We start from the raw sequence: 15,047 nt of genomic DNA, 5'->3' as shown, positions 1-15,047 counted from the left end.
GTACCCACTTAGAGCACGATGGGGCCACTTTGAAACTACTCGTGGAACTCCAAGGCAAAGATTTCAATGGGTTCCACTCCATAGTTATCTGGAGGCGTTTCAGAAAACAGCATGAACTACATACCTATCCTACACAAAATAAGGAGGTGTCCCCATTTCACATTAATGAAGTAGGTTCCCCCTAACCTTTTGATACTAAACATGGGTACAAACCACTGCAAAGAGTTCACACATCTACACAGCACAATTATTTCCTAACTGTGGAATTAATCTTCAGGTGTTGGGAACAAAGAAGCTGTCATCAGGACCAAGGCCAAAGTGAAGCCCTGGTTCAGGTTGATATGCACCTCCAGTTTCCACACAAAGGCCTCGACCAGCTGATGGCTGCACCCAGCAGGAGCCTTAGTGGCCGGCCACCTCTAGCAGCCTCACCAGCATAAGGACTTGCCAATACAATAGAAAGAAAATAACTAATGATTGAGACTACTGTTGGACACCATGTACTTTGGACCCATGACTCAGAACGTTCCAACTGGATCTGACCTGAAAGCCACCTTCCCAAGAACTAGCTTTCATAGTTCCAGAAGACGCCACACAAGCTCCCAACGTGGGGAAGCAATCAACAATCCTACCCAGCTGTGACACCTATGAATCACAATGGCCAGCCCCTCAAGGTACTCCTAAAGGTACAACAGCGGTGCTCATACCTTGGCGGTAATCAGCAGCTCTCTAATTGTTTGTAAGACTGTCTCAACAGGAGGGAAAACACGCCTGGTACTAGAAACAAAGTCAACTACCCCGGCTAGTGAGGTCATGGACTCTAGAGGAAAACCTACCACTAGCACCACTTTACCAGGCCGGCGTGATTCCTAACCGTATTCTAAAGACTCATCTGTATATTCCCAGGTGAGTGTCTCTCTCATCCCCCATTCAAAGAAGCTTCTCCTTCCCGCAGAGACCATCACAGGAAACCACAACTGGTCCACACAGATGACTGATTTGCAGGGTACCCAGCACCAATAGATACGTCTACAACACAACTCCTACACCTGAGGGAAGCTCCGAGACCACCGCAGAAGAGGGGCAGAAAGACTGGAAGAGCCGGGAAGAGCAGGGAGTCTGCTGTGAAACTGTGTCTCCCAGAAATGACAGGGAAGCTTCATTTTCAATGTCTCATGAATATGACTGCCTAAACAAGACCCAACAATGACAACCCTGACAGACATGGAAGGCCACACTACCAGACAAAGAACTATAGGCAACTAATGACTACTGAGAGCCTTTAGAATTCTGAGACCCTTAATTATTCAATATCAAGTTGTCAGCTAAACAGACTCAGTAGGTTGTATTTATATATTTATGTATATATATAAAATATAGGAGAGATGGCTCAGTGGTTAAGAGCGCTGGCTGTTCTTCCAGAGGTCCTGAGTTCAATTCCCAGCAACCACATGGTGGCTCACGGCCATTTAGAGTGAGATCTGGTGCCCTCTTCTGACACACAGGCATACTGCATACACAACAAACAAACAAACAAACAAATAAATAAATCTTTAAAAAAAATAAATAAAATATACATGTATGTATATAACAATAATAATCGAAGAAGAGACCATACATTTGAGAGGGAGTAAGGGGGGCTAGGAGGACTTGGGAGGGGTTAGAGGGAAGAAAGGGAAGGGTAAAAATGACGATATATTTTAATTAACACTTAAGACTTTTTTTTTTTTTTGGTTTTTCGAGATAGGGTTTCTCTGTGTAGCTTTGTGCCTTTCCTGGAACTCACTCTGTAGACCAGGCTGGCCTCGAACTCACAGAGATCCGCCTGCCTCTGCCTCCTGAGTACTGGGATTAAAGGTATGCGCCACTACCGCCCAGCAATTCTATTTTTTTAAAAATGAGTATTGTCTGCACATAGTCTGGTTTTTTGCCTTCCTTTCAGAGACATGTGCTCCTTCCTGTTCCTGCCCAGGTCAGTTTTTCTCTCTAAGCCAGAATATATACTTCCAATAATCAGTGGGGAGGCCCTGGGCCAGGGCTAAATAGCTGGTCAGGAAGGCTGGGTTGAAGGACGACCTTCATGTGTCCACGGCCCCATGGTCAAATATGGAAAGACAAGGCCTTTGCAGGCTCTGGGTTACAGTAACACTGCCACTGACTGTGAGGTGGGCCTGCCCTGCTAATGGGTATGTGAGGTCAGGGTAGGTTTAACACACAAGACTGGCCTCTGCCTGAGGAGGGTACAGGCCCTGGAGCACCAGGGGGCCAGACAGGCCTCCTAAAGCCCTTAGGGCTCAACACTTCATCTCCTCAGGTCCGTAAATCTCTGCACACACCACTACAAACTTCAGCTTCTGGCTTATTTTCCCTAATTGCTGTCCGTATAAGTCTCAATGGACCTGAACATCACCATCTGCCTGCATAGACCACCTGAGAGTTGACTGCCTTTATTACAACCAAAACAGTCCCGCTGGCCCTCTGCCCTGGACCTATGGCATTCTGGACTAGTTCTGTTCTCACTTGTGGCCAAGTGTAATTCGTGTAAAATAAATCATCTTTCTCGCTGTCTCAGCTGAAGAATCAAAAAAAAAAAAACCTGAGTGTAATACGAGTATTTGTGGCAGACCAGCCGCCACTTTTATGACCCAGGGTACTCTTGAGTAGGGAGAAGTGAGAAATATTAGCTAAAAGGAGATACCTAGATGACGAGAGGAAAGACAGGAAACACAGGATAGCCTTGGGAGGGCCTGGGTCTCAACCCACCAGCCCTGAACTTTATTCCAAAGGGCTTTTTATGGCAATGCCAAGGGGGGGAGCAAAGGACCTCCCCCTTCTCAATACAGCCAAGTGTAGACCCTTCCAAACACCTGCACTCAGCCTGTGGTCCAATCATCCTCTTTATGCAGTTCTGCTGGGCAAAGCCACCAGGAAACCCAGATGATCTCCAACAAGTACTGTAACACCAGTGCTGGGGTAACAGAGACAGGAAGACTCTAACAGTTTGCCAGCCAGCCAGTTTAGCCAATCAGTGAACTCAAGGTTCAGCGAGAGATCCTGTCTCAGAAAATAAGATAGAGTGCAATAGAAACACCTGACATGAACCTCTGTGTACACGTGAATAGCCACATGTACCCATGTTTGCACCTACAAACGCCCAAACACACATACCCCATGCCCACATACAATCAAACAACCAAGAAGTTACGTTTTTGCCTACCTCCAACTCTTTTTCTTTTTCCTTCTCTCTGAATTTCGACTCTAGATCTTGTAAATACTGGCAATGCTCTGACTGCAGGTCTTCCTGTAACTTCTTGACAGCTGCCTGGTGCTGAGTCTCCAGGTTCTTCAGGGAAACTAGAAAGCAGCACAGAGGTCACCTAGCTTATGACAAGACAATGCTTCCTTCTTCAGCAGCAGTTCTGACCAGCATTTCATATCAAACCCAGAGTTCACACACAGACTACTGTGCCCACCACATTCCATCCTGGGCACCCCAGAAGGTCTGAACAGGGGGGCACAGCGATGGTACAACAGAGGCAAAGCTGAGCAGTGTTCTTCCCATGGAGGGACGGGAGATGCACACAGGCCCAGACAAGAAGATACCATCTCAACTCACAAGAATCACTATGTTACATAACATCTGGAGTATCAAAAGTGAGCAGCTACCATTCTACTGTTTCAGTAATAATTTAGTAATTGAATATGCAAGAGGAATCTATGAAACAGGCTGGGCAGTGGCTAGCAGCCGTAACACCTCCTGGGTACTCGTGACCTCATATGTCCTCAGCAGCTTGTGCTGGAAAGCAAGGGTGGGAAAGGCAAGTCCCATTGCAAGGGTGTTCGCTCTAGCATTGTAGCAGACACTCAGCCCCGCAGACATGCTCACTGTAATCAGGGGCTCACCTTCAGCCTCTTGTTTGGCTTGAAAAATCTTCTCCAACTCAGCCCTCTGTTCCGATAATTCTTTCTGAAACTGGTTTTGCAATCCCTCCATTTCCGACTGGTGCTTTGCAGACAATTCTTTGCGGAGATTTTCCAAACATAACTCCCTTTCAGATTCCCAATCTTGCTTCAGAGTCTAATTTAAAAGGAAAAGTAGATTGTGGTACAACCAATCTCTGAATGTTAGGTATCTCATAAAATCACACTCAAAGGTTCCTGAACCCATCTTCCTACAAGGGGCCAATGGCAACTTCGCTAGCACCTAGGTGCATCCACCACACTCACACCTCTGGCTATATTTACCTCTTCCTCCCCCCAACCCCCCAGATATAAGCCCATGAAGATGGGGAAGAGGTTCAACTATGTAAAAGAGTGGCTGGGAAGCTTCACATTTCAGGAATCAGCACAGACAGAAAAATAAGCCTGCTAAAAACACAGTTAACAAAGAATTCACTTTCTACCAGCACATTCCAATTCCCTTGGACTGATTTTATCTGCATCAAGGTGAGAGGCAGTTCAGTGGAGTGCGAAAGTAAAATAGTGTACACATGAACCGTATTTCCAATCAACTACACACCTCTATCATCTGGACGTTTTTCTCCATTTCTGAACGTAACTTCTCCTTCAGCTCAGCTGCAAAACAAACGTAACAAGTTGCTCAGACCACAGAGTCTCAACCTTCTCCATGACCTTACTGCCCAGGAGACATGGGGATCTAGTACCTGCCATTTACTCATGAGAGTTGCCATTGCACACTGGACAACAAGATGTCTAGACAATAGTTTAAGTAAGAAATGTATTCACATCAAAATAAAGAATATTGAAATTCCCAGTCACTCAGGTTCTGAGAGTACAGCTGAAGATCAGCTGCTGGGGTCCCATCACTGACACCTCCAAACCCAGGCCAACCATCCGACAAGAGAACTGCGGGGTGTTTTAGTTCATGTGCCCACTGTGCCAGGGTCAAAGTAAGGTACTGGATATTAAGACATGAGAAACTGTCCTATGATCCAACAGCTCTCAACTCAAGCAGAAGCACAAGCCGATAGGTTCCAGCAGTGCCTCGGGAGCTGAGGAGGCTCCTAGGGAGAGCCAGATGTAAAGGTCAGGGAGGGTAGGACGGAGAAGCAGAGCAGGGACAGGAGGCATGGGACAGGACAAGGTGGCAGTAGACAACTCTAAGGGTGACTGAAGGGCTGGGATCCATCCTCCGAGAGCAAGATTTACACCCCAGAGCACCACTGAGTCCTCTGCTTTCCTCCCCTAGGGACAGCAGGCCTAACCCGAGGCCACAGAGAAGAGCGGCCTCTGCGACCGGAATGAAAAGCATGGAAGATCTTATACTGAAAGAGAGAAGAAAACACAAACATTCGTTCATTTTGTTCCAAAGTGTCTATAGAAGGCATCGGGAAGAGAAAACTGGTCCTTCATGCTGAGGGGAGAGTCAGGCAGAGGAGGAGGCTTTCTCCAGCAGAGCCACAGCTAGGAATGATGCTTCTGTTTATCACAAGGAAGCTGGAGCAGCAAGCAGAGAAGTAAGCTCACCCAGTAGGCAGTAAGCCCTCTTTCCAAGTAATGAATGCTCTCAACTTCTACTACGGAGAAGTCTACAGAACTTAGCAGGTACACCAAAGGCTACCAAACCATGCCGCTTACATACGCAGACTATGTGACACGGGATTAATTCTCAATAAAGCTGATATTTATTTTTTTAAAAATGTAGGGCTGAAGAGAAAGCTCAACAGTTAAGACCATTGGCTGCTCTTCCAGAGGACCTGGGTTCAACTCCTAGGACACACATGGTAGCTCAGAAACACCTGCAATTCCAGTTCTAGAGGAACAATTGTTGACCTCTTCTGACCTCCACAGGCACCAGGCATACATGTGGCTCACAGACATACATGCAGGCAAAACACTCATACATACAAAATATAATTAACTAACTAAAAGGAAAAAGTCCACTGAGGGCTGGCCTATGGGCAGCAGACAGCGGACTAAGAGTGTATTTGACCCAGCATGCAGACCTGCAACATCATCACATCTAAGGGGAATAGCCATGCCAAACCCAAGCACTGCCCAGCCAGCAACACAGACCCAGTCAGGTTTCCTTGTGCTTGAAGGGGCCTGGGTCCCAACACTATCAAGGACTGGCCGACACAGAGGAACCACTGGATGGCTCACCTCCCTCCTGAGCGATAAAAACAGGAGCATGAACTTAAGTAAAAGTGATTTGGAAATTCAGCAGGTGGCTTCAAATGTGTATGTGTTGGGGGGCGGGGTCATCTGGAAAGATGACTCATCTGGTAAAGGCTAGGCTACAACCAGAAAAACCAAGAAAGTGGGGACCCACGGTCCGTCCTGTCCTTGCTCAGTACCTGTCTCTTGCCCGCAGCGGAGCACCACTGCTTCCTTCTCCCGGGCATGCTGCTCTCGCATCAGCTCCAGTTCACACTGCTGCCTGCTCTGCAGCAGCGCCAGCTCCTGTGCCCGCCGGCCATTGAGCATCTCCCGCAGCTCCTTCAGCGCTGTCTCCTTTTCCTTCTGCAGGTTGGCCTGCGTCAGCTCTAGCTGTGCTGTATGCATGTTATTCAGGCTCAGGCGCAGAGCTTCGAGCTCAAGGCTGTGGGCTGTCTGCAGGCAGAGAGGAACCAGGCCTGATGAGATCCAGGTCAGAAACCAGGGAGGTAAGGGCCACACCAAGCAGAAATTGCAAGAAAAAAAACAGAAAACAAAAAAGACAAAGAAGAAAAGGGAGCATGTAACACAATAAAGATGCCATCCCATCTCCGTGCTAAAACACTATGACTGACAGCAAGCCCAGAAAATGCATCTCTTACACATCACAGCCGTGACAGACTCCCAGCCCCAGGTGTCTACACATGACCCTCCAGTTGCTTAGGGAATGGACTCAGAAAGACAACATGGAAATAACAAAACAAGAGGAGACAGCTAGCCACAGCCCCCATCTGTCTAGTTTGGAAAAAGTCTCTCCCACCTGCAACCATCCCCAGAACCAGGACCCACTGTGCCCTGTTAAGAACAGCAGAACACAGGCTACGACCCTGTGAAGGCTGAGGGCCACAGCCAGGCGGGGCAGGTCACCTGGGGTGGCTGTGGCTGCAGCTCCTGCTGCTGTTCTTGCTGCTGTAGTTGCTGTGCCTGCAGGTCAGTCTCATCCAGTTCAGTGTCTTCTTGTTCCTAGAGAAGCAAAGCAAAGAACGTAGCCTAGAGAATTCACACAAGAAAACAGTATCTAAGAAATGATTAATACACCAGAGAACTGAGAAAGACAGTACATAAATAGTCCCAGCAGCACTATTCCTGACAGACAAAGTATAGAAACAGCCTGTGATAGATGAACACATCAACAAAACAGCCTACAGTTGTCTCTTGGCATCTTCAGGAATGGGCAAAATAGTTCAGCATTTTCACGTGACCTACCTATATCCTCCAAATGACAAATCATTTCCAGGTGTCTCTCTAGGTTACTTGTGACACCTAACAATGTCAGGGCTATGTAAACAGTTTTGTTGTGTTGTTTGGGAAAGAAAAAAATGTGCACCCATTCAATACAAATGCAATTTTCCCCAAATATTTCAATCTACATTTGGTTGAATCTGTTGCTGTGGAAAGCTGACTTCACTACAATGAAATATTACAGAGCTACAGAGGAAAAATACTAACACATACTACAATAGGGGCAAACTGTGAAAACATGCCACCTGAAAGACAGAGTTCTAGGGAAAGACAGGATGATCTTGAGTCCAAGTCCGCCCTGGGCTACAGAGCTTGGACCAGGACAGGCTGTACAGCTGGACTCAATCTGCAAATCAGAAGAAAAGCGAAGCACAGCACACACCTGCAACCTCAGCTCTCTGGAGCTGAGGCAGGGGCGCTGCTCACTCTCAAAGCCAGCCAAACCCTGACTCAGTACCAAAATAGAAGAGGACCTGGGAGCGCCGGCACCACGGCTTAGAAGGTAAGAGTGCTATCCCTGGAACCTATGAAGGCAGATATAGCAGCTCACATCTGTAATGCCAACAGCTGTGCAGGACAGGAAGCAGAGAGTCTGCTGGAAGCTCACTTGGGCAGCACAGCAGCAGAAACAAGAGTGACACCATCTCCCAAAGGTGGAAAGACAGAATTGACTCCTGAAAAGCTGTCCTCCGACCCTCACACTCTGAGCCACGAACACACATGCTCTCCTAACCCCCAGGGCCCCAGAAAATCTTGTTTTGTTTTGGTTTTTTGAGACAGGGTTTCTCATAGAGATTCGCTTGCCTCTGCCTCCAGAGTGCTGGGATTAAAGGTGTATACCACCACCACCATCCTACCCTACCCCTGGCATATTTTTTTTTTAAATAGTACTGAGGATGAGAAAAAGAATTACCTCAAAAAGGATTTTTTTTTAAAAGCCAACTAGAAAGCAACCAGAAATCTAACAACCCGAATGAGAAATCTAGTAAAGAGAAGAGATCTGGGCTTAGGAAGAAAAGTTAAAAAACTAAACAGGGACTAGAGTGATAGCTTAGCAGGTAAGAGCACTTGTTCTTGCAGAGCACCTGGGTTCAATTCCCAGCAGCCACCTGGCAACTCACAACCGTCCATAGATCCAGGGGATCCAATGCCCTCTCCAAACCTCCACAGGCATCAGGATGTGCATGGTGCACAGACATACATGAAAGCAAAACACTCCTACACATAAAATTAATAGAATCTGGGACAGTAGCCCACATCTTTAATCCCAGCACTCCAGAGGCAGAAGCAGGCAGATCTCTATGAGTTCAAAAACAGCTTGGTCTACACAGCGTTCTAGGACATCCAGGGCTACATAGAGAGACCATATCTCAAAAGAAAAGAAAAAGAAAAATGCTCTTGAAAATGTGAGGGAAGAAGAACCTTTCTACTTTGTTGGTGAGAATATAAATTAGTAATTATGAAAATCGGTATGGAGGGTCTTCAAAGAAAACTATAGCTATGCAACTCCTAGGTACATACCCATAGGACCCATGGTCAACACACAAACAACAGAGGGGCCTGGACACCCTTACTTAGGGTAGTACTATTTACAACAGTCAAAACGTCCACCAACCAATGAACGAAGAAAATGTGTATACACACACGGTGGAGTTTTGTTCATCAATGAAGAATACAATTCTGTTTTCAGGAAAATGGAGAGCATCGACGGGTGGTGGTGGCGCACGCCTTTAATCCCAGCACTCGGGAGGCAGAGGCAGGCGGATCTCTGTAAGTTCAAGGCCAGCCTGGTCTACAGAGTGAGTACTAAGACAGCGGGGGCTACACAAGGAAACCTGTCTCAAACAGAAGAAAGAAGAAGAGGAAGAGGAAGAAGGAGGAAGGAAGGGAGAGAGTGAGAAAAGAAGAACGGCTCACCCATATTCTGTGAAACTCAAAACCTAGACAGAGCTAAAGGGATCGTGGAAAGACAGGGAAAACACACACCACCATGTGCAGGGCACCAAGACGAAAGGCTTCAGGTAACCACGGCAAGGAACCACACCAGGCAGCAAACACCGGCAATCCCACAGCAGGAAACGCCAACCTGCAGTCTAATAACGTACCTGTAACTGCCTTCCAGGAACACAGGGAAATAAAAGCCACATATTTATTGGTGAGGGGGGAGCTGGTATGGCAGGCACTGGAGCAGTAGCTCAGCAGTTAAGAGCACTGGGTTTTGTTTTGTTTTTTTTGTACCTCAGGTTTGATCCCCAGCACTCACATAGTGGCTCACGACTGACTCTAACTCCAGTTTCAGGAGATGAGATGCCCTCTTCTGGTCTCCAAGGGCACTGCATACATGTGGCAAACATATTCCAAGCAAAAACACTCATGACACACAAAATGATAAAATAAAACCTCTTTTTAAATACTAGCAGATGGGTGTAGAGTTAAGTACCCACAGTCCCTGAAAAGATACACACTGCCAGGAATGTTCTTGACAGAAACACTGGCTGAACTTAATCATGAGGACAGATCCAAACTGACATTTCATAGGTATTCTACAAAATAACCTGCTGGCGCTCCTTAAGAGTGTCTCATGAGACTAGGAGATTATCACAGATGGGAAGAGACCAGGGAGTCAATACAAGAACGCCAATCAGTTCTGGACAGAAAAAGGTGTTAGGAAGACAGAGGGCAGACTTGAGCACAGTTCCTTAGCTCACAGCATTCTTTCAGTGTGTGCTCCAGCACACTGAAAGCACAACTTGTTGCTGTTGGCTTTGGTTGAGATGGCGGCGTCTTAATTATGTGTCTCAGCCTGGCCTTAAACACGACTGCTCCTGAGTATCCTGTGCTTAGATGGGGGGGGGGGGGGGTGTTTGTTTTTATTTGGTTGTGGTGTTTTGTTTTGTTTTGAGATAGGGTCTCTCTTATGTAGCTCTGGCTATCCTGGAACTCGATATGTAGATCAGGCTGGCCTCGAACTTACAGAGATCCACCGTCTCTGCCTCCTAAGTGATGGAATTAAAGGAGTATGCTATGTCTTTTTTAAGTTTCTCTGTTTAAAGGGTTTTTTTTTAATTTTTAGATTTCTTTATTTTATGTATGCAAGCATTTTCCCTACATGTATGTACATACACCATATGTGTGTCTGGTGCCTGTGAAGATTAGAAAAGGGAGCCATATCCCTTGGAACTGGACTTAAAGATGGTTGTGAGCCACCACGTAGGTGCTAGGATCCTGTGTCCTCTACAAGAGCAGCAAGTACTCCAAACCACTAAGCCATCTCTCCAGCCCTGATTTAAACATTTTAAAAACTAGAAAATGTTAGCTATACATTAGGAGCTTCTCCTCAAAGAGCCTGAACAGGAGACACACAAAACAGTACCACAGGTAGTAAGTAATCAGGGGCCAGTCAACACAGCTTCTAGTTTCTCTACCATTGAGAAAGGCTAGGGAAAAATTACAACGAATGGCAGCTAATAGCCAAGCCAGGCCCACAGAACACACCATGCAGAGAAGGTAACCCGGGCACAAGCAGGAACCCCTAGAGAGTTCCAGTTTGCCAGAACACGAGGGTATACCAAAGTAAGTTCTTACAGCTCTCAAAAGAAATAAAGTTTCAAATCTGTAGGTAGATCACACATCTGATGTGCTGGCAATGATCAAATACGGCAGTCAAAACATATGGTTACTTGATTAAGAGAAAGTTGAGTTTACGGCCTCGTTTACAATCTGCACAGGAGTTCCAAGGAAAGTCCACCTAGGAGTAGTCTGGAGGTCTAGAGGGATGAAGGAGTCACGGGGTGTGCTTCCCACAACTCATAGACCTAAGCAGCCAGAGGCCAGCTCCTTTGGCTACACACCATCTCTGCCACACCCCTCCCTTTCTCCTAACCCTACCTTCAGGAAGTTAGTAAAGTAGAAAGACAACACATGTTGCATCCAAAAGTAGGTAAAGGAATGTCACACGCAGAGAACTCACACAGAACCACACCACACACACACAAACTGCTGTCCCTGTAAAGGTCCCTTAGCAAAGCACCAAACTGACATTTGTCTTTAAACGGTAGTCCAAACTCTTCAAAATCATATTAAAGGTGAGTCACTGGGGCTGTCGAGTTAAAGCCATTGTTGGGTAAAGCCATTGCCGTACAAACCAAGCAACTTACATTCAATCCCCAAAACTCACAGAGGTGGAAGGAGAGGACCTACTCCACGAAGTCATTCTCACGCACAGCAGCACGGCATGGGTGTCCGCACACACACCATAATAGATAAAATAAACTTTAAAGACAAGCCATTCATTTACGTATCATAATACTTTTTACATAATATATTTACTTTAGGCCACTTTTAGTAAATTAACTACAGCGATAACTACGAGATAGACAACACATTAACATAATGAGAAGTAAATCTACCTGAGCTGCAAAGGCCCCTCTGGTCCCCTCCAGGGTGTTACTGCATGACTTGCTTTCGCAGGCAGCCCCTCCGAGGGGGAGCTCACTGTTTGGAGGGGCTACCGGACCCTCCTCCTGGACAGGCGCATCGACAGCCGACCCCTTCCTCTTCGCCGTCTTCTTCTTCGAATTCGGACAGTCACTTTTGGTTTTTCTCTGTCGGAAGCTAGCAAGCTGCGAAAAAATTTAGAGAAGTAGTAGAAACAGAGGTAGACGAGAAAAAAGTAACAAAACCACAGAGTCAACACGCTGGTGGGGAGCATGGAGTTTGAGCTAGCTCAGTCCACTCGGCCACGCGAGGCCAAGGGACCACGTTCCCATAAAACACTGCCTTCATTGACATCTATGACCTTGGCATTGAACTCCAAATTATACTGAGTCTACTAATGACTATTAGTTATGCCTAGATGCAGACAAAAGAAAAAAATATGGCTGGTTAGAAGAATAGCTGTTCTAATACTTGGCAGTTTATAGAAAATTTAAAAATGCATCCATTTAATACACTGAGAGCTTAACTAAGGAATATGTAAACCTTCGTACTATTACATAAAGCTCCCTCCTTGCCCCCATTCCCTCTTTGCCCCCATTCTTCTCTAATCGAAGAAATATATCGCCCAGCCAAAACTTCCTTGCCATAGATTCTGAGACAAGGTACAGAAATAGCAAAAACTTAATCAAGCCAGGTCACTCTAGCATCTTCCTTTATGGAATCCGATGTTCTATTTTTCATGACACAGCTCAGCAAAGCACTAGGGACCATCAGGGAATGTTGCCTGCCAGTCAGAGGCACAGCCTAGCTTCTCTCAGTGCCTCAAATACGAGATTTTCGACTGCATTCACACACCATCTCCCACTCATACCCCACTCAAAAAGCAAGCGCGGAAGCTCGAGCTTTTCACAGGGGAACACCTAAGTCCCTCCAGAAACAGCCATGGCCATACAAGCAAATGTGCCCCGTCAATGAACACGGAAACACACGATTTCATTGGCAGAGAAAATAAACAAGGCCATTTATCTGTGTGAAAAGAAATCTGAAGGACCACACACCCTGCTGTACCAACTCTGTTCTCATCCACTGCCGTCTTCCATCAAATGTAACTATCTGTTACAAAGTTCTCCTCTGCAGCACAGACCTACTCTCTGGCTATGGTCATTGAACGGTGGAGTCTTGGTTCTTCTCCTCAGTCTCCCTCTCCCTTAAGTCCATCTACTGGTGTTCACAAACCACTCAAGCGCAGACACCAGTTCCCCAAGTTGAAATGCTGAACTCGGTACTCCCTCATTTGTCACGTGTCTGGCTTATAAAAAGAAGAGGGGATCTCTACATCCCTCTTCACACCTACCGCCTATCAGAGGGAAAAAGACCACTATGTCTTCTGGCTGTCACCTGCTATCTGATACTGCTGTGCTATCATTTCCACTGTGTATGTATTTTGTATGTTAGCGCGCGCAGGGGGTGGGGGTGGGGGGTGGGGGGGCAGGTTGATTCAAATGAAGGATTGCTCCTACTAGGTAACTAGGCGAATCACAAAATCAACACAGCCGTTTCACGGTGGTTATACCTAGTCCTAGGTTGACAGAATGGGGAACTATCCTCTGGTGCCACAGCCATGGCTGGTGCCAGGGATCTACTTCCAAAACCTTCGCACCTTCAATTCCTCTAGGTCCCCATCACTTTTTAAACAACTATCTTAACAGCCACAAATGTTCCCAGGGTAGAGTATCAAACAAAATCGAAATCTGGAGCAGAGGGAGATAAAAAGAGCACCATCAGAAGTATCGCAGCTGCAGGGCCCTGCCAGAGAGCGAACAACTAAACACAGCTCCAGAACACCACACGGGAGCACAAGCTCTTGGTTCCCGGGAAAACGAAGTCTGAAGGCAGTTTTTAAAAAGCCTTGGAGAGGTCCGCCCCGGCCACCGGAAGCACAACAACCAGGAATGCTAGGTGATCAGGGCACGCCCACAGCGCTCGGCCCGCCTACGAGGCATGTGCGTCTCAGACGCTGATTGGCTGGGGCTGCAACGGGGCGGGGCGAGACCGAGGGCGGTGGATTCAAGATGGCGGCGGCTAGGAAGTGTATTCTGGAGAAGCGGCGGGAAGGGCAAGCACTCGGCAGCTTCCACTGCTCCGCCACCACCGCTTTCGTCAAGCGGCAGTGTGAGCACTAGAACCTCCTTAGGATTTCTCTCCACAGCAAAGCGGAGAGAAGGACGCTACCTTGGCTCTCCCAGCTTCCACTTTCCTGCGCCGCTGCTCCTGTTCGTCCTCTTCCATCTCCAACTGGGGCTCCTCGAGAGTCGCTCGGAGGGGGCAGGACAGCCGCGAACCCTCCTTCGCTCTATTTACACTCCCTCCCGTCACCCACTCGCGTCCCCACCCCCACACACGCAACTGTCAGCACCGCCCCGCTGCACCGCCAATCCGGAGCCGTGTGCCGACTTGCGCACGCGCCCGCCCGTGACGCTGCGGGGGCGGAGCGCCCTCTCTCCGGCCTCCAATTGGTGCATTGACGCTCCCACCCTTTTCAGCAACACCAATAAGCGGGATGCAGTATTCCCGGGACTCGGGGCTGTTCGTCAACCGTCCGGCGGGAAGGTTCGCGCAAACCGTTTCCCGGCGGCGGCACTGCCTAGCGCCCCCTCCCGACAGGAGGAGGATTCACACGCGAGCGGCCGTCCAAGCCTCGGGCTCACGCCTTCCACTCTCTTCGCAGACCTTGCAAAAGTCGTTTTTCGAATCCGCTCTCGCCTTAAGCCCCACAGTTCCTCAGCGTTAGTAGGACGCTAGCCTCCCTTTTAATTCTCCTAGGGAGGGTGCTGTGAATTTTTTTGGTCCACTGGTGCAGTCAGTCAGTCGGTTGGCTTAGATTCTTCCTACCTCCTCGGCCCTGCTTTAACCTTTTCTGCCCCTCCTAAATACTGACCTCTGTCTTCAACCCAAGAGCCGAGTACAACCGGAGTTATTCACTGAATAACACCTAAAACTTGGACTGGTGTCCCCAGTGGGCCCGGAGTTGCCACTGAGGGCCGTTGTGTATTCATGCACAGCATCACTGTGTTGAGGCTCCTGATTGCGACTCTACCTGGAAACAGTCTCCCTGGTGTAAGAAAATAAATCAATTATGGTCCACTTTAAATAAGAGGCGCGTTTAGAACTCATCAGTGCATCACAGATAA

General features: G+C 47.6%; 1 protein-coding gene across 11 annotated transcripts in view; it reads right to left on the bottom strand.

The window, feature by feature from the left end:
- Positions 1–14,281, bottom strand: part of Pcnt (pericentrin) — a 109,324-nt gene extending 95,043 nt beyond the window's left edge. For 4 of the 11 annotated variants that reach the window (XM_052744634.1, XM_052744636.1, XM_052744635.1 and 1 more), the window contains exons 1-7: positions 14,089–14,281; positions 11,829–12,041; positions 7,045–7,140; positions 6,318–6,573; positions 4,520–4,575; positions 3,904–4,078; positions 3,218–3,354 (exon numbers count right to left, since the gene is read on the bottom strand). In XM_052744634.1, the coding sequence (XP_052600594.1) occupies positions 3,218–3,354; positions 3,904–4,078; positions 4,520–4,575; positions 6,318–6,573; positions 7,045–7,140; positions 11,829–12,041; positions 14,089–14,145 (990 nt within the window). In that variant the 5' untranslated portion in view covers positions 14,146–14,281. Of the gene's footprint in view, positions 1–3,217; positions 3,355–3,903; positions 4,079–4,519; positions 4,576–6,317; positions 6,597–7,044; positions 7,141–11,828; positions 12,042–14,088 lie in introns of those variants that run through there. The other 7 variants (XM_052744639.1, XM_052744637.1, XM_052744638.1 and 4 more) reach the window with 4 other exon arrangements.
- Positions 14,282–15,047: the final 766 nt, after the last annotated feature.

Source organism: Peromyscus californicus, unplaced genomic scaffold (assembly GCF_007827085.1).
Source record: "Peromyscus californicus insignis strain IS unplaced genomic scaffold, ASM782708v3 Scaffold_19__1_contigs__length_69161282, whole genome shotgun sequence".
Lineage (NCBI taxonomy): Eukaryota > Metazoa > Chordata > Mammalia > Rodentia > Cricetidae > Peromyscus > Peromyscus californicus.
Note: the sequence above shows the minus strand (reverse complement) of the source record. Positions and strands in the feature narration are given on the sequence as shown.